The sequence below is a fragment of the Motacilla alba genome, chromosome 7 (genome assembly GCF_015832195.1).
Source record: "Motacilla alba alba isolate MOTALB_02 chromosome 7, Motacilla_alba_V1.0_pri, whole genome shotgun sequence".
NCBI lineage: Eukaryota > Metazoa > Chordata > Aves > Passeriformes > Motacillidae > Motacilla > Motacilla alba.
This window is the reverse complement of record NC_052022.1, coordinates 20,812,649-20,836,407: the sequence shown is the minus strand read 5'-3', so window position 1 is coordinate 20,836,407 and position 23,759 is coordinate 20,812,649. Positions and strand designations below refer to the sequence as shown.

Sequence of the window (23,759 nt, the reverse complement as noted above, 5' to 3'; positions counted from 1 at the left end):
ATAGAGGATGGCCCACAGCTCAGTTACTGGAATACGGCAAGTGTTAGAGCAGGCATAGAGATATCTACTGAAAACATACAGAATCTGCACACAGGAAAACATTTATCCTCCGTGATTTCATTGCTGCATGTTCGCAGCTGGAACATAAACACAACTTCATTCAAAGAACAGCAATAAGCTATGCCTTAAAAACAAGTCATATGTAAATGGGTCTGGCTGGAATCGAGGTTATTAGTAGGATAAAATTGTGCATAAGAAAAATCATATGCTACTGCAATCTCAATTTGGTTTTGTTTTAGCTAGTGCTTTAAAACCAAGTACGTATCACAGTATTTTTTTAAGCAACTCTGTTGTAATGTCTCACCATGCACTAACCCTGTGGTCCTCCCTCTGCCAATCAGTGGTTGAAGAGCATAGTATTTAATCAAGAAATTCAAGATAACACAAGGAAGTTTTTTTGTTCAATTTACTAATAAAAATGTGGGAATTCTACCCACTGGTTAATGGCCAGTCAAAGTTACGTTAATTATAATTATGAGCAATACCTTAAATTAATACTTCAAATTTTGACCCCCTTTTCACAGAATGGGAATTTGCTACTTCTCAAAGCAAAAGAACAGAATCAAAAAAATCTGTGTAAGTTTCACGACATGCCTTCTGGAAGATACAAATGATTCTTACATTTAAGACCAAATCCTGCATCCCATAAAGTCTACAACTTTCTAGTTGAAAAAAGAATTTATTGAATGTAAACAATTTTTAAAGTTGAGAACTCTAAATAAATCAATGGGACACTACTTAAAATGCCCATGTCCCAATATGAACTATCAGTAATATGTGGTATCTAATGTATAAAGTGAAATTTTTAAAAAATATTGTTATCCAGAGTGATGCAATAAAATTGGCCCAGAGGAACAACTAAAAACAGGAGCACTACTTCCTTAGTATGTCTTGAGATTTACATAGACAAAGCTCCAAATAGTTCTGACACAAGATGAAAAGTTGAATTATTGTCTACTTACAGGAGTATTTGATTGTTCAGTTAACTTCTGCTCCCACATCTTCAAACGTCTCTCCCGTTCCTTTAGTTCCTGCTCTTTAAAGCTCAGATCACGCTCCAGTTTCTTTAGTCTCTCTAAGGTTGCCTCAATTTCACATCTGCACGGAGACAATTTGTTACGTCTTGTCTTTTCCTGACAGATATAAATTGTTCATAATTCCCACTTGAATGTTAATTAAATGTGAAAGGCTGAAAAGTACAATACTAACTCAAGCAGTTCATTTAATTACCAAATGCAAAGTCTTTCACAGCTTTAGGAACAAATGGTAATGTTTATACTTCAGACCATAATACCTTCAGTTGAAGAAAAATAACACTTAAAAGAGTAAAATACCATATAACGAAAACATTTTTAAAATGAAAATGCTTCTTTCCCCCCAACATGATGAAACATGATCTGATCCATAAAGAAACTGCATTAAGAAAGCAGTAATGGGGCAAGCATTAAGAACACAATACAGGCAGTCCAAGAAGCCCATCTGTCTGGCTTTATAACTTGACTATGAACACAACTTGGACTTACACTCAAAATGCACAGAAGCATTTTGTGGGGGAATGTTTTCCCCACTTAGCTTCCTGTTTCTTTAGGTGAAGATACAAAAGCAAAAATGCAAACTGTGATACCAGCCAGCTCCACAAATGGTTACAAGCTTCTCAAGTTTGGAACAGTTGTGAAAAGGATTTGGTTCACTTTTCTCCAGTTCTCACCATACTTGTAAAGTTATGGTAAGTAGGAAGGGCAGGAAATGATGGCAGTACTCTAAGAAAGTTGCAGATACCATCTTTATTTGGTTTCGTTGCACGTACCTCCCTTAACAAAGTAGTTTCCTTTGACATACTTTCTGATGGATGGTATATTTTAAACACATGAACTGAACTGCTCTTGGAAAAAGAGTTTAACAAGTTTTGCACTACACAAATACACAAAAGGTGAACACAGTTCTGTCACCAAATTCAGACATATATTTTGCTTGTGGGGTAAAAAAAGAAAAATCTCCTATTAGTATCAGAGGTTGTACTTGCATTAAACATTTCTGTGCCTGTTTGGGAGACTGTGCACTGCCTGCCACCTGCATCCTGACAGCTGTGGGAAGAGTCAATCACAGTGTTCTGTTTTTCTCCTTGAAAAAGTGAGCTCCTAAGAAGACAAGAGTTCCTAAAGAGAGCTCCAAAGATAGCTATTTGGACTCTGCAAGGTTAAATATTCTGCTCAGACTTCCACATTATTTTTCTTGTGTTAACACGCTGTGAACAAAATATGCTCCTTCTGATGTTTTCAAAAAGAAAGCAGAAGGACTAACAGAGTTAGCTGTCATTTCTATTTGGGGTGGAGAAAGAAAATTACTTTTTTCTGTAAATCTCCTGTCCTGGCATGGAATGATTAAACTCTTCTCCACTAAAACAGTTCAGCCTCTCAATGTGGGAAAAGAGCATACCCAAAGAGTATAAGCAAATAAAATAATATAAATATTCCAAATTTGATGGATTTCTTATTTTGACAAGACATCTCTGTCAGAGAGCATTGCTTAGAAAGTACAGTGAAAGGATTCAGAGCTTGAATAACCAGAAAATCCTACTGCAAACTTTATCACCATGCTTAATTCTACTGCAGAAATCAGCCACCTGGGGGCAAAGGCATTTATCACACTTGAGTCCTGCTGAGTGAGCTGTTCTATGTGGTGGTCAGAACAAATACCCCTCGTAATTATCATGCTTCAGATTTCAATAAAAATTCTCTATCGTATTTAGGCATGCATAAATTAAGACTGATCCCTGTGCTGGGTAGAAAGTGGTCACACATCATAACAAAGAGACAACAAGGGAACAAACTACAAGGCACTGGACCAAAGGCCAGGAAGTGACTCATCCCCAGACATCCATATCCCTCATAAACCCTTTCTGTCAGGTGCAACACATACTATGCTATCTACTGTGGAAACTACTGAGCAATTTCAGGGCAGTTGCAAGCACTGCTTTTCTTAGTTTGTCTCTCATCATCGCTGCTACTTACAACTCTATAATTTTTTAAATATGTAAATTACATTCTCTTTTAAAATAATATTATGTGCTAGGGGAGTCCTGGTAACAATAGTTTTCTCTATGTCAAAAGTCTATTTTGTACTGTAATTATCTCTCTTCATTAGACAGAAACTTCTCTTAAAATAAAAGGTTAGTCTGCAAAAACAGTTGTATTCTGAAAAATAATTCCACTGCATAATGAAACTGTGTAATTAAAGAGAAAGCTACTGTACATTGCCCAGTTAATGAGTCTTACTCCATAAATGAAGCAGCTTGAAATATTATAAATGGTAGGACATGTGGATTTGTTTGCTTCTGTAGTTCTGCAGTGTGAGTTTACTGGTTTTTCTAGAATAGTTTCATTCCGTGACACTGAAGAACAAATACTAATACATTACTAGAAACTATAATGAAAAACATTCATAGATTAAAAACAATGACTGGCATTTCTTTATATGTATTGAATTGCTACTAATACACTAATGTAAGTATCACTAATAAACTATTTTAATCATTGGAGCAGCCACTCGTGGGGAGAGGATGGAAGGAGAGATGCAGTTAGGATATATGACTAAATGCAGACAAATGGGATCTCTCACTGAATTGGAACATCATTACTCCTACAGTAATTTTTTCTGACTGTAATACAAGTGACTTGAGAAAGGGCTCCAAAAAGATCACAGAATATGAACTTAAACATAGGGCCTATGCAACTCGACTGATGCAACTCAGGCATAAGGCAGTACCCCTATTTTATTAATAATAAAAATGTGCTGAACATGTGTGGGACAGTTAGGAAAAAAGACAATTATTTTAAGGAAATACAGAACAAGCAGATCAAAATGTGATATTAATATAAAAATGAATACCAGAAAATGTTGCAAATAAGACCGCATTACATAGATAAGTCAAAGCATCGTTCGTGTTACCAACTCCAGCAGTCATGTACAGACTCAGCCCACTCTCAGTTTTCATGCCAGCTAGTCAGTGATACTGAAGACTCCAGTTACTTGCTGTTACAGCTACAATTTTGGCACGTCTATACAAAAAGGACCTCAGCTTGCCTTTTTTTTAAGAGTGGGGAAAAACACAATCCAGCTTGTCTGACTTTGATTTGCTTTGGTAAGTGCAGTATCCTTGTGAAAGTGCAGTATCCTTAATTCAGAGGTCCCTCAAAGAAACAAGCATAATTTTTGCTTTTCCAAAGCCCACCCTTCTCCAGCACTCTGATATCCTGGCTTCATTAAAATTCTCTATTTTGTGGTAATACAGCTCAGAGTTTTCCTACTGCTGGTTTCACTATCTCTTTGCAAATCACTATGGGATAAAAAACCATGGGGAAAAAAAATCAGTAAAAGCAAAGATTTTTCAATGCAGAAGTTAAAATACATTAAACTAACGGGCAGTTGTTTTAGTAACAAACTTAAGTCTCTTTTAGTTTATCCTTTGGGATCACTTTATGCATCTTTCCTCTCCTTCAAGTGGCAAAATTTTTGCATATTTTCTGTTTATTTGGCTAAACATTCATGAAAGATTCCATACAGACATGGCTTTCACATCAGGGCAGGAAGCTGTTACCAGAATTTGGATAGGAGAGCACCCCTCCAGCTTCCAAACAAGTGCCCAGATGATTTATTCTCTTTCTGAATGTTGTGTTTTCATTTCAGCTCAAGTCAAAAATCATCTTTACTCTCAGGCAAATCCTGTCCCATCACAAATTTTTATTTTCTCTCTCATATTTCCTTGTCTCTAAGTCATTTATTCTTTCAGAAAAAAATGTCACATTTCTTTGTAAGACAAGTCTTCATGGTAAGAAGTTTTTTCATTACTTGATAGTACCAAGGAGCTCATGTTGCTATCTTTTCATTAACACCTTTTCAGACATTCCTCATCTGAGAAATTTAGGTGTATCAAAATTTGCAAGAAATACTTGGGCAACTTGAGTCACACTTCAAGAAATAAACTGGTTAACTAAAACAGTATTTGTTACCAAATGTCAGTTAGTATAGCTTTATTTTGCTATATTGGCATGATTTAAGTAGTGATTCGCTTTTCCTAAAGGCAATTGAGTACCTGCTCATCTTTTGAATAAATATTTTTATTATAAGAACCCCCTCACTAGGGTGTACTTTCTGTCCAACCCTCCTTGTTCTGTCTGCTGTCAAACCCACGATATGATGCTCAGAGCCTGCCTATATGCAAACAACGGTGCCGTGCAGTTGGGGTACTTCAAATACCGCCCGGAGCGCTCAGCACACGGCGCAGGGCGCAGCGGTGCCCGCAGCAGCAGCACTGCCGGGGCAGGGCGGGCCCGGGGGGCGCAGCGGTGCCCGCAGCGGGAGCAGGAGCAGGAGCAGCAGGAGCAGCAGCAGGAGCAGCGCCCGGGCAGGGCGGGCCCGGGGGGCGCAGCGGTGCCCGTAGCAGGAGCAGGAGCAGGAGCAGCAGCGCTGGGGCAGGGCGGGCCCGGGGGGCGCAGCGGTGCCCGTAGCAGGAGCAGGAGCAGCAGCCGGAGCAGCGCCGGGGCAGGGCGGGTTCGGGGGGCGCAGCGGTGCCCGTAGCAGGAGCAGGAGCAGCAGCGCCGGGGCAGGGCGGGTTCGGGGGGCGCAGCGGTGCCCGTAGCAGGAGCAGGAGCAGCAGGAGCAGCAGCGCCGGGGCAGGGCGGGCCCGGGGGGCGCTGCGGGGCGGCCCCGCGGGCGGCGCGGGGGGCGCAGTGCGGCGCTGCCGCCAGCAGATGGCGCGCAGCCCCCGCCGCCCGGCCGGGCCCGGGGCCGCCGCCGGCGCGGGCGAGGCGGGGCGGGCGCGGCCCGGGCTATTTATACCCCGCCGTGTGACCGGGGGCGTCCCAGCGACAGCTCAGTTTTTCCACTCGCCCCATTAAAAATCTACGTCTTGCTTTTCCTTGGAAGGCAGCGGAAGAAACGCGGGATTGCCGGGCTTGACACAAGCCCCATATCCATGTGCTCTTCCCCATCCTCCACCCCGTCCCGGTTTCTTCGATGCAGGGAATCTTTCGGTATTTGTGCTCCCTGCTTATTCGGCACAGAGCCAATGCTTCTTAATATAGACTGAGGCACGATCATCTGCAAAAATCATCTCCCTGTGCAGATCTGTTTTCAATATTCCATCTCAAACAGAAGGCTGTACTGGGAAGCAGCAAGTTTTCTGACCCACAATTAAGCTTCAGGGACCGGTTTTGAAGTTTTGGCACATTCAAAAAAATAGGCTGGAAGTTTTACTGCAAAACTGTAATGCAATAAAACTCTCTCAAATCTCATCTCCATTTCTAATCACTTACGAATAACAACTACAATCAGCAATAGCTAAAATCATATGCTCAAGCAATGCTGGAACACTAAAAAACAGGACTGGCATGGGCATATGCTGGATGTGTGAACACACAGCTGACACAAAGGAGAGGACACATAAAAAATGGTAGAGGCATTCAAGTGAGCACAAATAGAGGCTTGACTTGGAAGGTGGGGTTTTTAGGGCCCATATCCTTTTTTGGTTTTGATATTAACATCACTGATACACTTTCTATGAAAATGGCATCAAACGTAGGTTATATCAGAGTTCTTTTGCCCCCACACTATTGACTGAAACCTTATAATTGGTTTTAAGATGTAAATCACAAAACCATAAATATCATGATGCCTAAACCACTGTAATAATAAATATAGGGCACAGCTGAGTGCATTGGATCCTAATACAAGTTTCGCAACATTCTGGGCATTCCTGAAAAACAACAAGGTAAGTTATGTTCTAAAAATACTTCAAGCACGCATATTTTCTACCAGTACATCATTGGAGTCTGATGTCTTTCTGAAAAAAAACTACTCATACCATTTCAATGTAAAACCACATCATATCATCTTGGGAGGAAGAAAACTTACCTCCACTCTGCCTTGTTATGCAGGAATGAGTTACACTGGTCTGGAAGGTTGCTGTCATTTGACATAGATTCCAGGATTGAAATAATCTGCTTGAAAGATGGTCTTTTCTGAAGAAAAAAGAAAACCAAAACAGAGCATTTGCATTCAATATGTAAGACTATAAGACAACTAAAACTACTAAAACTATCTGCAGGAATTTTTCAACTGAAACCCCACAATTAACAGGAATTGCCACACTTCTTTCTGACCACAGCATGCTACAAGAGGACTGTAAATCTGTAAATGGTTTCTTTTTGTTCTTCCATTAAAGGAAAGTTTGAGAAAAGTTGCACAGGCTAGTAGGACTCAAGCCTTAGCTTAGTCTGCCATGTCTACTAGTAAAACAGTATTAAATATTAGAATCATCAATCATCTAGATTCTTAATTTGGAAAAATAATTTTTCTCAAGCTAAGAGAGAAAATGCTTCCAAATAGAGAAGGCTGGACCATCAGCAACTGGTAATTATACAGATGGCCTTTCACAGGTATTAACATAAACTCTTTAGTGTATGAACAAGCCATTTAGCTGCCTATCAAAAACAGGTTTCTGTCTGCAGTTCCCCTCTTGCAGAGGAGAACTTTCAGAAAAAACTCTCACTTAGCTACTTCAGGAGCAGCCAGGGAAGAAGTGAAGATTGAGGTTAGGGAAGGATGTCTTGCCTGGCAGCTAAGCTCATGTTAGTGGACTCTGTGCTTTTCTGTCCTGGGCTCATTTACTGAACTTTCTGTTCCAGGGCCCTCCATCCAAGACCCACTGTGCTCACAAGTCAGAAAGATCAGTTAAAATTTCTCAGGGTTTTTTTTTTTGGTTTTTTTTTCACTTCTCCCTTTGTCCCAAGGGGAAGCTATGAAGTAGGATAATAACTGAAAACTGAAAAAGACAGTTAAATGTGTTTCTTGAAAGAGCACTGACTCTGTTAGTCTGTTTGACAGACCCCAGACAAGGTTGAGACAAAAGGTTGAAACAAAATGTAGATACATAATAAGGGGATGATGCACATTCTCTCTCTACTGTGCCTTTAATTATACCATTTCTGGTAAAATTACAGATGCCGCAATTAAAACGTGCATTTTAATTTGGGAGCACAAAAACAATTAGGAACAATGCTGAGGTGTCTCTCTCAGGAAGATCCAAGTGATTTCCACATTATAAAAGACAGACAATTTCTTTATTTTAAATGTCAAACAGCATGAAAAAGTGTCAAATGCATAACAAAAAGAGAGACAAGCTCTCTTATACTGTAATGCTGCACTCTTTGGCTGTAACTGGAAGCTTTGTCTGTCATTTTTTGGTCCACCTCCATGATTTCAGGCAATGGGCAGTTCCGTGAGCTGCACAGATTTTCTTTGCCACAGACCAGCTTGCCCCAGCACAAGTGCTTATGCAATTTCTTCCCCAGCCCAGCATGCAGAGAGGGGCAAACTGGGCACACAGAGCTTGACAGCAACAGGTACCAGTTAAGCAGCAAATTGCTAGCACTGGTGACACAGTCCCTTGAATGGAAACCCAGCAGGGTCACCCTGCCTTTACAGGGTGCAGGGAGGCAGCTGTCCTCCCCTCCATGTGCATGATGGTGCTGGACCTGCCACAGCTGAGCAGATCCTCTGAACACACCCTGGGAAGAGTCCAAACTTCCCTGATCAGGAGTGGGCTGCACTGGGGGCACAGAGCACGAAATACATCTGTGGTACCACCACCACCAACTCCAGTGCAGTTTTGGGGCAGAGGAACCTTTGACTAGCCTTCACACCTTTTTTATTGCTACAGCTGTATCTCTTGTGACCACACCAGCGGATGTGAACTGTTGAAGGGATTCAAGGGCCTCCCAAATGGTGAGGAAGCTGCCAGACAGGAGACAGTGGCTCCCAGAAATTTACCAGGGTACTGGAACTGCTGTGCATGGTCCAACAGACTGGCAGGTACATAATGTGCCTATACAAAACAAATTCTATTTGCAGGAAGACACCAAGGGCAAATATTCCCATGCTGCTTTATCTACAATATTTTATGGACTATTCAGGATAATTTACAAAACACATCTATGAGTTTGGCTTGCTCCTTTTTTCTCAGGTATATACTAGGAAGTATAGGGCAGGGCTGACACTAAGCACAGTCAGCTCTGCTATCAGGCTTGCCTGGAGTAACCAGAGAGGAGACAATGACAGAGAACAGGGCTTTTACTAAGGGCAGGCAAAAGGATCAACCAAAGGATCTCTCCTTTGGGAGAAGCAGCAACAATCACGTGGTGGCTCCTGCACTACAGGCAAAGGGGCTGCAGAGTTGGTGCAACTGGAGCTGGGACAAATGCACAGTCATACAGTAATGTCAAAGAACTGTTCATCTCTGGCTGTGCAAATTCTGTAAACAGCCAGCAGTTACCCTGCCAGCTTTGCAGCTGCCAGATTTACAGGCAGCAGCTTTGCATGGAGACAAACCTGACAGGAAGGCACAAGCCTACACTGTCACATGGGTTTTGTTGGTTTCTTGCCCCTAGGAAAGGATAATTTCAGATTTAATAAATGCATTCTAAATGCAGAGTGGTACCTTGGCTAAAACTGGCAAGAAGTGATTTGGGAAACTGGGAGCCTGAGCTGAGAAACTTAAAAAAAAAAAAAATCCGCTTTTCAGTTGATAACTGCTTAGCACTTTCTAGAAAGCCCTTATAAGGGATTCTTAAAATATCAAGGCATGAGTCGCCTTTGAAAACTGTTTCCCTTTATATCTGTGATGTCTCATACTGAAGTCTTTGAAATATATGCCCCTCTAGAAATAATTCTGGCTAATGTTTTCATTGTTTCCTTCCACTCAGTATTTCTTACTGAATAGGTCTCCATAAAACCAGGATATTTAATCCATATGTCTTTAATTTTTTTGTTTCTTCTCTGTTCCAGATTTCTGATTTCCATTAAAATACTCTGTAATTTATAAACATCTTTGATGTGGAGAGAAACTGAAGGACCAGATGAAATGAGGAAGAATTATTCACCTACAACTCAAAAGCAAGTAACCCCAGTAAACAAAGACATCAGTGATGAACAACCTTGTTTCTACAATTACCTAATACCCAAGCAAAAGCAACTTTTTCGGTAGAAATTTTAAGGTGAGAACTGTTTGTTTCAACTAGCAGTTTAAACTGGATAAAGACTACCATTCCAAGTATCACGTGGAGCACTACAGATATTTTTCTTCATGTGTGAAGAAATTCTTAAGAATTCAAAGCAATATTAATAACTCTGTCTGTTCCCATGAAGGAATTATGGTGTGAGCAGTGTCTGACACTCCAGCTGCTCTGCAGCAGCTCTCCAAATGTATTCCTTAGCCCCACCATAAATGCATATCCCTCATTTCTCAGGGGTAAGCCACCAAAAGTTACCCCGTGAATTCTGTGGGCTACAAGTATGCACCTTAGCGACTGCCTTTGAGCAGCTGACATACTCAAGCTCAACCCTGCCTGACCTTCAGTAACTTGTTCACGCATCAACGATCTGATTTTCTCAAGCTAATGCTGGCAAAAAGGGAACGTTACACAGAGCAGTATTTCAGAGGAGCGTGCTCCATCTTTTGGCTCAGGCAGGCCACACAGCCCTTTATCAAAGCATTTTGAGAGCTGTAAGTAGCGAACCTTTCCCAGCACGTGACTGAATAAGTCAGTCACATGTCCAAACTGTGACCACAGATTACTCCATTTCAGTCATGTGAACAAAGCTGTAATTGCCTAACAGAAGAGCTGCATGAAAAAAACTAGCGAAGAGCAGACTGTCAGAAAAACCCCATCTCACATGAGATTCCCAGTTTGCGTGACTTCTGGGAACAATGTCCCCATGAACAATGTCCCCAACCCACACCCAGATAAATTACTCTTTTAGACAGAACTCAGCCTGATGGTTAAGCATCATTCTTTTACAACATGCAAATCCCTCCCTCTCCTTGAGAAACAGCAACAGTCTTTTGGACACCTATGGATGTGGCTCAACAAGGCAGAGAGCGAGCTGATCTAGTATGTGCTACAATTACAGACAAGAAGCTCCAATAATTCTTATTCTGAGGCCTTTGGTAGTGATGCTGACATTTGGGAGCAGTTAGTAAAGATAAGCAGTCAGCACTGAAAGTCCTCTTCAGTAATTACTGACCTAGAACTTAAACAGCCTACTTGTAGTTTCAAAAACTTGAAGCATTTCTCTCCCCTCTTCTCCCTCTGTGGGGAGGATACAAGGAACTATTAAGAGAATGGCTATTATATGTGTGTTCATGTGGAAATCACATGTTGATGGATCTCAGTCTTCCAGATCCATTCTGTAGGAAAGCAACCCCTTGCTTTTAAAAGAGAGACCAAGAATGCATATTTCCTTTCTCATATTATTCTTCTATGGCTACTCTTTGGTGATAAATTCTAGTTTAGAGCACCTATATGCTCTCATTAGTCTTGGAATTAATCTTGGTCTCTGTGAAGTAGTAGCTAACTTTCTCCTGAGTTTAAAGAAATAAAGTTCTTCCTGGTACCTTGACTTGAGAAAAAGAGCACCATTTCCTTCGCTTAACTATTCTCCAATGTCTCAAATATTTTCATAGGCAAAGGAAATAGATATTAATCCTTGGTACTAAAGCGGGTATGCCCACAGGCTCTTTTCAGCCAGTTTCATGAACAATGGGATGGTCACAAAGTCCATTTAAAGAAGGTAACTGTCATAATCTACAAATGCTTTTACTGTCTAAATACTTATTCAATCCCTTCCTTGTAGCAGCAGATTAATAGTAACAATGGTGCAGCTCTTTTACCTTTTTATTCTGTTTTCATGGTTAAACAGCACTGCTATTATCACATTATTACAGTACAGTCATTATAAAGCTCACCATTCAAGCCCTAAGGGAACAGATTAGGAAAGGTTTAATGTTAATTTAGAACGTGTTGCTGCTGTTCCTACCCATGTTTTATGGGTTAATTTATTCTTTACTTATACTTGTGTTTTCAACACCACTAGGGCACAGAATTGGACCTTGAAATTTGTATTTTATAACGTGATGCTCACATACATCTAAGAGGGATTAAGTATTAACCTTTGAAAGAAAATATAAAACCCACAATTTTTCCACTTGCTTCAAAATGGCTACATTTTTTGCCATCTTACCCTATTCCCTGTCATTGTCTTTAGTAGTTACAAAGTTAGCAGCATAATAACTCTTGATTAAAAGGGAGAGAGTGAGTTATTTACATATAAATATATAAACACATTTAAAAAAAAAAAAAAAAAGACAGTCCTGGGTATCTTTGTCAAGAAATGTGTCAATGGTGTCAGCTCAGACTTGTCCCCCAAAGAAATGCTAATGCACTTTGCAAAACAAGGCTGGGGTGGTGGTGCAGAAATCAAACACACATTTAATTACCTTTGAATCAGCATCCCAACATTGGTGCATCAGTTCTGCAAAACTTCTGGGACAACTGCTTGGAATGGTTAATCTCTAATGGAAAGAAAATGTACCAGTTACTGGAAGCATTTCCCTTTAAGCTGCTACTAAGCAATTTCCTATGAGACCAATAGACTTCAAAGAACTAAAGCACACTCTCTCTTTTAAACACAATATCACTCTCTCTTTTAAACATAATATTAAAAATGTGGAGATACATTAGAAAGAAAAATCAAAATTACTAACACTAGCAAGAAGCAGAAATAATTTTTAGTAGACCTATAAGAAAGTAACGTATCAAATGCACAAATGGGGTTCCTTAAGAAAGCTCAGAAAGAAGAAGCAAAACCAAGACAAACTGCTTTTAATACTAAAACACGATCGTTTGTGGAGGTTACTGCATAGTATTTTAAGTTGCTTGTCAGATAGGCATAACATACAGCCTGCCTTAATTCCTTTCTCCCACATAAATGATCTAGCTGTACAATACTATAATCACTTTTGACACACAAATAGCTGAAATATAGATTACATTAAGTGAGTTAAAAAGAGTTAAGTGAAGCTCTACATGACACAAGAGACGTTTCATGAGCCTGTGGTCAGAAGGATTAATGAGGACATGCAGATCTCAGAAAGCACTCACAGAGCACAGTGAACTCATAAATATTTCCTAATGACTGAAGACAAGGAGTTGCTGGTTATAGCCAGGACCACTGACTACAGAGAATTAGTTTGCAGCTAGTTTGGTTTCATTTGCTGAGAGTTTTAAATTAGAAGATTTTTACATTAACAGTCTGCCTCCAGACTGGAAAGCCTAAAAGCAAATCCTTTCTCACATACACATACACAGATACTGAAGCCTCTCCAGCTGACTGCACATGCTTCCAACATTACACACTGAAGATCCCTCTGCTCTCACTAGAGCTGTTAACTGACTTCAGATGTTTCACATTATATAAATAATTTTTTAAAGTTAGATAGAAAACCAGTTTCTCAGCGAGAGCGAGTCCAAATGTAAGAGGGAGTAAAGCTGGAAAAAGGGTTCTTGTCCTCTAAGAGGCCAGAACCAGGTATTACATTCCTGTTCAGACTATCCTCTCAGGAACACCCTTTCATCTGCCCTACTATTGCCATTTCAGAAGCAAAGCACAGGAAGTTATGTCACTCTGTACCATTACATTACTGCAGTGTGACCTGCAAAGCCTTACAAGACACAGCAACCAAAAGTAAGAGTTAAATTCTGCTTCAAAAGCATTTAAACCCTGTAAGAACTGGAAACATGAGACACAGAGACAGGGCACTGCACAAGTCTGATTATTAATGTCATAACTTAATGTGCAAGGGTTTCTGTGGAAGAAATACACAGAAATTTGTACAATACATAAATAAGTTGCACTGGTGCCTGATCTCTAATTGAGTCATTGGCCTAAAAATATACTGGCTAGTCTTGCTACAGTATTGTCTGTAACCCTCAGTGTTCCATGAGGTGGACAATCAGTAGCAATCACCACTTGTCTCACTTGTGAAGAATGTCACATATATATAATATGTAATATAGAGGTAGCAGGATCCAAATGTCATATTATAATAAAGAACACACTTCTCAGTGGCAATTTATTATGAGATCATGTCTAGCATAACCTGAACTCTCATGCTTTGCTTTTCTTTAAAGAATGGCTTAAAAAAATTTCTACCAGAATAAAAATAACACTGAAATTATGCATAATGTCAGAGGAGATCCATACAGACACATTAGAATCTACTCCATTTGCTGGCCTCAGGCTTTAAAAAGGGGTTTTTCACCTTATGCAATTATGCTTTGGCCTCAATCCCTCACTGATTTTAACAAAATACTTGCAATCCAAAAAATGGAGTAGTGGCTCAACAGTGATCCAAACCTGTTGTGGACTGGAACCATGAAATCCCACTGATAAAAACAGACTGAACTGAGAGCAGAACCTAACCCACCCTTACACTTGCTTTGGGACACAGAAAACTAAGAAAAGTAGCACAAGCTGACTTTTCAAGGCCTATGCTGGACATGTTACCCATGTCATGGCCAGAAAAAATGAAAAGTATGCAATGCCCTCTAAGCTCCCTCACAGCCCTCTAAGAAAAGTGGTAGCAACAGGCTAGTGGTACCTGGCAGACAAGGAGCTGGCTCTGAGAATGTTACCCCTTAGGTTTCTTCAGCCATTAGTAAAAAGTCACATCTACATTTTGTTCATACTGTATTTTACGCAATTCCTTGCTTTGGAAAACTGTAGAGAATGTGTGTTGTACTCTCGGACACGTTTCAGCATGTGACTGCATCTCTTTACAACATTCCCAATGCCACTCTTACCCCTTACATAAAACTGCATGTGGTAGGCACAAGAGCCAAATACTGCTGATGGAAGGCTTTATGGTTCCTCCTTTAAAATGATGTGTGAGGCTTTTCCTGGACTAGGAGAAAGAGTGTCTTTGTGCCCCCTGCTCTGATAAATGCAGTAGAAGACCACCTTCACAATCTTCACACTGTTAGTGTAGCATTTACAACTAATTGGTATATCACAGTGTCACTCACTGGAATTAATCCAGTCCTCAAAAAGAAGAAAAAAAGAGAGAGGGAAAAAAACACCAACAAAAAACATTAAACTAAGAGGAGGAAACCTAACTCCTCTGTTTAACTCTGAAGCATTTTGAGAAATAGTTTATGTAGAATAATAGAAATCTGTATTGTACAGCCGGTGCCTCGCCATTGTAATGTTTCCCAAGCTTCCGCTGTGTCTAGATAGAGGAGGTTTCATCTTTGTGGAGGATTTCCATGCTTGTCTGTGTGTGGTACAGTCACAACTTTAAATGTTTTTTAAATGTAGTTACTGTCTTTGATATCAAGGGACTATGTGTTCAGATATACGCTCACATGTCCAACTAACTGAAAGCCTCAATTTGTGAGAAGAAGAAAAGCGAGGCTGGGGACACTGTACAAACGGTGTTTACACCACTGAAGTGCTTTTGAAATGGAAAGACTCTGCATGAGGAGGCTTGCAGCTATGCCACAGCCTTGCCGATACCAGTGAGGAGCTCATCTTCAATGTAGTGTTGAACGTAGGTGGCAAAACTGTAATTTCTCTCTTTTTTTAAAACTATTTTTTCTTCTTTTATTTTTGAAATTTTCATCTAAGCGGCAGTTTCTTGTACTATAGTGACTCCTGCTGGGAGAGTTAAGTTGAAGTAGCTGAAGGTCTCTTACAGATATATCAACTCCCGGCCAGTAAAAAGATGTCCTAAACGCAGGAGATGGAGTTAAACTGTTCCCCTACCTTGGACGCAATGGCTTCTTTCATCACTAAGAACAAACCCCTAGGTTTTACAATTGAGACTGAGAAACTAGTACAGTACTTGTACAATTTTTGATCTACAGCATCACGACGTGAAGCTGCAACAATTAGATGTAAAGGGTCCATTCATGAGGAATAACATCACTTTGACCCTTTGTGTTAGCTCCTACTGCTAATCTTTCCATACGCGTGAACTTACTTTCAATTTGAAGAAGATGAAAAAGTCTTTTGCAAAACCCCAATACTGTTTTCTGATCTATGTACCTGAATGTAGAAACGTAGTCTTACCTCGTTTTTTTCCACTACAAGCCAAGCTACTTGTAATCCTTCCAAGCCTTTAAAGGGGACCTCCCTTGTTAGCATCTCCCAGAGAACCTGGAAGAGAAAAAAAGAAAAGAATTTTTATTTCTGTACTTTGTATTTTAAATACATTATTAAACCTTGATACAGCACTATTCTGTATCCAATTACCAGGCAACCAGTTTTCATTTGCAGGAACTTGGACCAGTGTTTGTGTGCAAGATCCTCTCACAAAATTAATTTGAATGTTTCTGCTTTTTCCTCTACAGAAAAGCCAAGATGAAAAACTGGGTTGCTTTTTTACTATCTTTGTACTCTATAAAGTTCACATTTGGCAACTGGGACTTGGGAAGACAATGCTCTTCCTCTCCTTCTCAGCTCCAACTAGACATATCTTTGCTTTGCAGTTTTCATTTAAAATTATTTCTATGTGATTGCAACCAGTGAATACGATCCAAAAGGTATTTAGCTCTTTTGATATGCCTATAAAAATACAATTTTGCAATCAAAACTGTAATTGTTTATCTCCAAGTATGTGATCATATTAAACTAAGCAATATACAGCATATAAAAAATTACTCTCTTCTCCTTGAGTTTTTATAGACGAAAAGTCCTTTGATAGAGAAAGATCTACTAGTTTTGCATGCTTTTAGCCTTTTGGTAGCACAGTACCCAAGAATCTAAGCTGCTCTGTAGAAAAGAGTTTGGCATCATCAAAAAGGCTTCAAGTCAATGAATCCAACTTGTTTTTCTGCCATTGGGACAATATATTGGAATTCAACCAAATTAATAGCACTTTGTACCTCCACTTGGATATGTCTTTTTTTTAAAGCAAAACTTTCATAAACACATCTTGTTGCAAGTATCTACAAACTTTTTCTTCTGCGCATATATCAAATATAACAACAACAACAAAGAATCTTCAATGCAGGATTTGCCAAAATGCATTAAGATCCTCATGCAAGTCTCTGTATCCTCACTGGGTTAGTGCCCAGGTTTATTCCAGCTGCATCATTTTGAATTGATTTGGGACAGCTATGAAGATAATGAAAAAGCAAACGGAACAATATTGACAGATGGAGGTCAAGCAAAAAAATGCATTGAAGCAGAGTTGGGCCTTAATCAAGTGAACAGGGTACTCCAACAATAGACCTATTTGAATAATTCTGCTTGAGCCAGAAGACCAATTAGTGAAGGTAAGGGTATCTTGGAAAAATAAGAACAGTTTTTCTGAAAATAAGAAATATATGGGGAGAACTATCACAGACCTATTCAATTATCCTGTTAGCCTCAGTTCAATCCTTTCAGAAGGAAAAAAAGGCACCTCAATTGTAACTCAAATTATCACCTCTCTACTGGTAGAGAAGGAAACTTAATTGTGAGAGAAGGAAAAAAAAAATTACCAGTCCCATGTACTTCAGACAAAAAAAGCAGTGTATAAAAGTCAGTTTAAAACAAAGGTTCCTGGACCAAATTAAACATGTGGTTGAGCAGCCTTGCAGAACAACCTCATCTGTTGGGACTGTACCATGAAAATACAAAGGAAAAAACTCAAGTTTGCACATCAGATAGAGCAGTATCTAAATAACCTTCCAAGCAAAGAACATAATGAAATACATGTTAAATGTCTTCAAGAGCCTTGAGCTGGAAAACGACTGCTGTGCTATCTTTCTTTCAGGAGACTGTAAATTTTAAGAGCTGTGTTGTTTCATTCATGCACATATGGTTGTGCAGAACATTTTGCACCGAATTCCTTTATCATGACACCTTTAGTGTTTATTTCCACTGCCCGAACAGATCACTGCCTCCCTAAACCAACAGTGCTAGCTAAAAACTCGTCCAAGACTGCGCATAGTTGAAGAGAAAACCAGCAATTTGACACAATATGAAGGATTTTTCTTGATGCCTTCATTTTACTAATAAATGAAAGTAAAATATACGAAAGTGGGATGTTGGAAACCCTTGCATTTACTCACACAGGTTTAGAAAATATTTTAACAACAATGCAATTTTCATATTTAGGCCAAATGTACAGAGAAAGCCTTTCCTTACAATGGTGACATGTCTCTATGTTCAGTTTTATGTGAGTTTCAACCCCTTCTCATGGACTAGCTATCCCGAATCATCAGCTAAGGTGAATGACTGCATCAGCAGTCTTTTAAAAAGCAGCAAATGGGTACCATCTGCATTCTCATTTGCCTCTTCCTCTCCCCAGGGTGATTCAGCAGCAGACAAGGACCTCAGCCTAACTTACCCCAGCCTCTTCACTGTGAGGTACACTCTGTTCATTTTCAGAACTGGCTCCCCAGCTCACTTCATATGGAAATTATTTTATCTTTCCTTTCTGGTGTATAATCTAATTGAGACTGATGTGGTTCACTTCCCCTCCCACCTGTGATAGTGAGGATCACCTGCTTTCCCAATCAGATCACGTCTCTGTGATGATGGACAGCAGGTGCTCACAGAGAAAACAGCCAAGCTAGAAACAATGATAAAAAACAAAGCAAGGCCATTTAATATAGTGCAGTAAGTTGCAGCCTCTGAAGATGCTGGACTCATCTTTGCATACAGAGGAAGAGAAAGGAGAGACAAATGTATACACAAACCTATACACAAACCTGGCAATAAGAAATAGTGGTCTTCAGAAAAGGCTCATATTTACTTCTGTCAGTTCAGCTGTGCATTTCAATTCCTATCCTCTCAATTCTGTGACAACAACCCAAAGGAAAAACTAAACCCACAACACCTCTATCCCATTCCCTGTCCCCACACCGGTGCAAAGCCAACAAAGATTCAAAGTGCCATTTGGATAGGGGAACACCTAAGTAAGTAATCTGAGGAAAACACTCTGAACACCTTTGCTGAAAAAAAAATATGCTTTGTCTGGTAGGAAACTGTTCACAGACAATGGTCAGGAGCCGCAGTTAGCAGAGGTACAGCATGAGCATTAGCATTGCACTCACAGAGGTACTGCCCTTAGGCATGAAAATTAGGTCTGTCTTCTCTGCATTGATCCAACTGCAGTTAAAAGATCCATCATTCTTTTCAAAAAGAGTAAGGGATAACCCCTGGAGCTGGCCAACATTCCCTCTATAAATAACATATGTTCTCATAACTAAAGCAGTGTTTGAACAGCTGCTACATTTAATGGCAGTCTCTAGGCCACCAATAGCCAATTAATGGTTTTACTGATTTGTTCTTGTAAGTGATAAAATAATTCAACTAAATCGGATAAGCTTTCTGCGTATAAATACATTTATACTGATACACAAACACACTGTGGTGCACTACAAACAGTTCTGCCGGGATAATATATTCTGAGCATATGTCTTCATGATTTTGAACAGCTTTTAGAGTGACACTGTCATTCCACATACACTTTCCTCTTTGGCAGAGATAGCAAGGAATGACAGAGATGGCAAGGAGTAATTTTTGAGCAACACACAATGACGTGCAAGTCAGTTTCAGGGTTGATCACTTGTAACACTTGGTTTTAGTTGCTTAGAGTACAGACTTGGAAATGGATCAGAAAGGAGAACTACAGCATGGCTGAAGGAAACAGTAAGATCTGTCTTTGTGTGGTAATAAATTCTCCTTGAAAATTTACCTTTAGCATTTCATGACAGTATTATAAATTATTGACTATGTATCTCAGAGAATACATAGGCCTGTTTAACCATCCATGAAGGGCAGGACAAGCTAATCTAAACATTAGCTATAAACATGCATACAACTGTTCACAAAAAGGAAAATTCATTTCAGCTGAGAAGCAGCCCAGACCTATGAGGCTGCAGAAAGACTTCAACACTTCATGGAAAAAAGCTCTTGCACAGTTTAAGCAGAATATTTAAAATCACAGATGGGTTGTAGAAAGAAAAGACTGTCAGATAAAAAAATAGAAGAAAGGAAATTAAAGAAAACCATGGGAAAGGTGACAAATATTGCAAATGAAATATCTATTCCTAGCATCTTACTAGTTTACATTTGAAAGGATTCTGTTCTTTGTTAAGAGGACTTTAACTGAAGTAAAGCAGATTCGTCTCTCTAGCACAAAAGCTGCTGGCAAGTGTTACACTTCAAAAAGGGATTATTTACATTTTGTTTTTATAGATGATAATAACTTAAAGAGACAAAAATACCCTTTCTCAGATTTCTTTTTTCAGACCCCTAGCTACTTCTGTGGTAGTTATATCACTTATAGGGAGATTCCAACTTTCAATGTTATATTCAGGCCAATTCTTGCTGGTATAACCCCCTAATATCAGTTACTTCAGAAACAGAGAACTTGGGCCACTGCCATTCTTCATTTCTACCCATCTATCTCCTCTGAAAATGACGGTGTTCCAAGACTAGAGTTATAAAAAGAATAATTACTCCTAAGTGCTTATGAATTCATAAGCTTCTACCCACAGAAGATCACATTAATTTAAAAATAATATATTTAAAATTGTGGGTCATTACTAGACATTCTAAAGTAATGCTACACAACCATAACAATGTTAAAATACTCTGGTAACACTGAACTGGTTTTATAAGGAGGATAGCTCAGTTTTACCTTTCTTAAGCACAGAACTGTCAAAGGAACCTGACTTTTCCAATAACGTAAAATAAACTTTTCACAACATACTGTACCCAAGGCACTGTTAATACTTGACATGATAAGATACTAAACAATTTCTTACCTTCTCCCACTTTGAAAACATTACCTAAAGTCAATTCAAACTAGGATGACTATGTGAGAAGTTTGAACTATAATACAATGTTTGGAATTTTTCCTCTAACATTATTGTTCTGTTTTGAAACTGGAATGTTTCCCTTCAGTGGACAACATGTGATTGCCTCCAGTAACAGTTTACATTAATATTTATATTTGTTAGCTTATGTTCTCTTACTCTTTGTGACCTAGTTCAGTAAAGCAAGCAAGGATTTTGAATCTGATAATATAGGCTCCTTGCAAACTTTCAGACTTTCACTGATAAGTGATGTCACTCAAGTCTCAAAAGTTTTTCTCACTGTAAACAACCATTTGGCAAAAAGTTTAAGTCACCCTCCACTAAGACATCAGCTTAGCTACGTACAGCCATAGATGCTAGCTTTACACAGTGCCTCCCTCACATCCATCTCTTCCCATTCCTCCAAGAGAAAAAGATAATATTTGGCAGGTAGTGAAGAATTTCTCATTCTGCCACCCACTATTGAATCCAAACAGAAAAATGGTTAATGCACCAATATGCACAGAAACTACAGCCTCACTTCCCTTCCTTTCCCTCCAAATACTTTACTGTCCTCTGCCAGAGAAAGGCTATGGGGTTAGGCACACAACTGATGTGACCAGTAGGACTATTTCTAGCCTACTCTGTATTGCAGAACAAAACTAAATTAGAGTTTAACTGTGGACAGAGTAAAGTATTTCACATTACTGAATCTGAAAACCTGACATTCTTATGAACTATAACTGATTCCTTACCCTTCAGCAAAGCAGTGCTGGGCTTCTATATTTTCAGATGGAGTCTATTCTCACAGGTAGTGATAGCAGTGTCTTTTAAACAATTGAGCATAAAGCTTTTTAATAAAGATCAGTGACACTCTATTTTGGGGAAAGTGAAATGCTAATGTTACCACCCTATTACAAGACAAGCTTTTTCTCTTTGGCTCCACAAAAAAACTCCCACAAGCAGAGATTCATCATGCTTTCAGTAGCTCCTGAAAGCCTTTGGACATATGCTGAATAATTGTGGCACTTCCTATACTGGCATGCTGCTAATCTAATTAGATGCTACGAAACATGCAAGATACGATGTTCTTCCTATAATTTTCAACCGTATAATTATAAATTATGGGTCAGTCACAGAAGGAACTGTGGTATTTCTTGTTGTTCTCATTTAGAATTGCTGTAGTTGCAGTAAGTGAATTCTGCCACACTGACAAACTGCCACAACGCACAGTGAGATGAGGCACTCACCACTCCGTACGAGTACGTGTCACATGTTTCAGACACTGGAAGACTCTGAATAACTTCTGGGGCCATCCATGGGAAAGTGCCCACTAATGACATGTGTGTCGTATGGGAGTGGAATCTTGAGGCACCAAAATCACAGATCTGGCAAAAATAAATAAAATATTAAACTGGTATTATGAATTTGACCTCATTCATCAGACATGGAAATATCCAGTCAAGCAGCAGCATCTCTCTATAAATAATTAAAGTGCTCATACCTTTAACACACCATCAGCAGCTATAACAACTGAAAATGAAAAAAACAAAAGGTTACAAGAATGCAAAAAGCAAGCCCAACACATTTTTACAGTAAAATACTTCATTTTTCAATAAGACAAATGACCCTAAGGTGAGCCAGCATCTGAATGTGCATACCTGTCCTGGTTTCATTGAGAGGCTGACAGAACATCTGCTGAATACCTGCAAGCCTCTGAACAAACCTTTCATGCCTTAATGAGTTAAAAGACAGAAATACAGATGAACATTATTCTCCCCAGTACAGTTAGGTTTAACAAGAAGTTCCCCAGAAGAGTCATCAACAAAAGGAGAAAACCTACAACCGAGGTGAGACCTACATGTTTCTTGTCTTTTATGCATTATTGAAATCTGTGCATTACTAAAATCTATGCCTCTCCTATCCCACCACTAGTAGTAGAAGTTTCATCTAAAAGGCAATGTTCAGCAAATTTCAGAAACTACTGTCGACTGCTAAGTACAGACTCCACACTGAATGCGTATGACTCAAAAGCCTGTCAAACCTCAAAAAAAGCCACAATAAAGACAAGATTTTCTGATAAGAAATAATAGGCCTTATCCAGTCTATTGTGTCTGGTGTCTGCCAGCCTTTCCTGGTACTCAACTTTTCCAAATAGAAAAAAGAAGTAAGGAGTGCCCAGGCAGTATCTGAAAGCTTTATCAGCTTTCTTGGCCAATCATGGCCAGCAAGACACAAGCTGAAAGAGCCCTCCACAGTGCTCTAGATGATGCCAGGTCTGTAATGAACTTCAGATAGGTTCAGGATGGGGAGGAGGGAACAAGCTTTTCTGTGCCTCAACAAGTGCAGTTTTGATGACAACCAAGGCATTAGTTGGCATTCTGCTTGTTCACAAAACTCAGGCACAGATTTAAATGCCACATTAATGGGTAACAGTAAATGCAGAGTATTTCAGACTTTTGCTACTTTACCATTCCTGGACTTCAGGTCCCTGTGGATAACTTTGACTGGAGCCTCCATGTGTAAATAGTGCATTCCTACACAAAACAAAGGAACAATCTAGTTAGACAGGCTGAGCAGGGCCATCACGTTTCTGCAGTCATGGTTCCTGGTTCCCACTAGCTGTACTCATTACAAGTTGCCATACCTGTGTGCCATACTGACGTGCTGAAGGAGAACCAAAGCTTCCCATAATCTACTTTGGGTAAAAAGCACTAACCAAAGCTCACTTATCTCTCAGAGCGTCTATTTGGATATGCTAATGGTTTTTGACATAATATGTAGTTATTTTCTCTAACTATATAGTTAAGGAGGTGTCTACACAATTAGCCAGATATGAATTTACTTTTTTTTCATTAGTTTACACTAATTCTTGTGTGGTCAGTCACAGAGAACACAAAGGATGGAACAGCTTATTCTACATTATTATATGAAGAGTTTCAGTATGTTTGTTGAGAATAAGTCCTTAGCTTCTTTAAATGCCCCAAATCAAATCAAATGTAAGGACAA

At 39.5% G+C, this 23,759-nt stretch overlaps 1 protein-coding gene across 6 annotated transcripts in view; it reads right to left on the bottom strand.

Moving 5' to 3' along the window:
* The window catches only part of MAP3K20 (mitogen-activated protein kinase kinase kinase 20), a 92,533-nt gene that overhangs the window by 34,452 nt on the left and 34,322 nt on the right, over nt 1–23,759 (bottom strand). For all 6 annotated transcript variants that reach the window (XM_038142861.1, XM_038142862.1, XM_038142858.1 and 3 more), the window contains exons 5-11: nt 23,222–23,287; nt 22,255–22,283; nt 22,001–22,138; nt 16,027–16,113; nt 12,395–12,469; nt 6,973–7,079; nt 1,023–1,158 (exon numbers count right to left, since the gene is read on the bottom strand). In XM_038142861.1, coding sequence (XP_037998789.1) covers nt 1,023–1,158; nt 6,973–7,079; nt 12,395–12,469; nt 16,027–16,113; nt 22,001–22,138; nt 22,255–22,283; nt 23,222–23,287 — 638 coding nt within the window. The remainder of the gene's footprint in view (nt 1–1,022; nt 1,159–6,972; nt 7,080–12,394; nt 12,470–16,026; nt 16,114–22,000; nt 22,139–22,254; nt 22,284–23,221; nt 23,288–23,759) is intronic.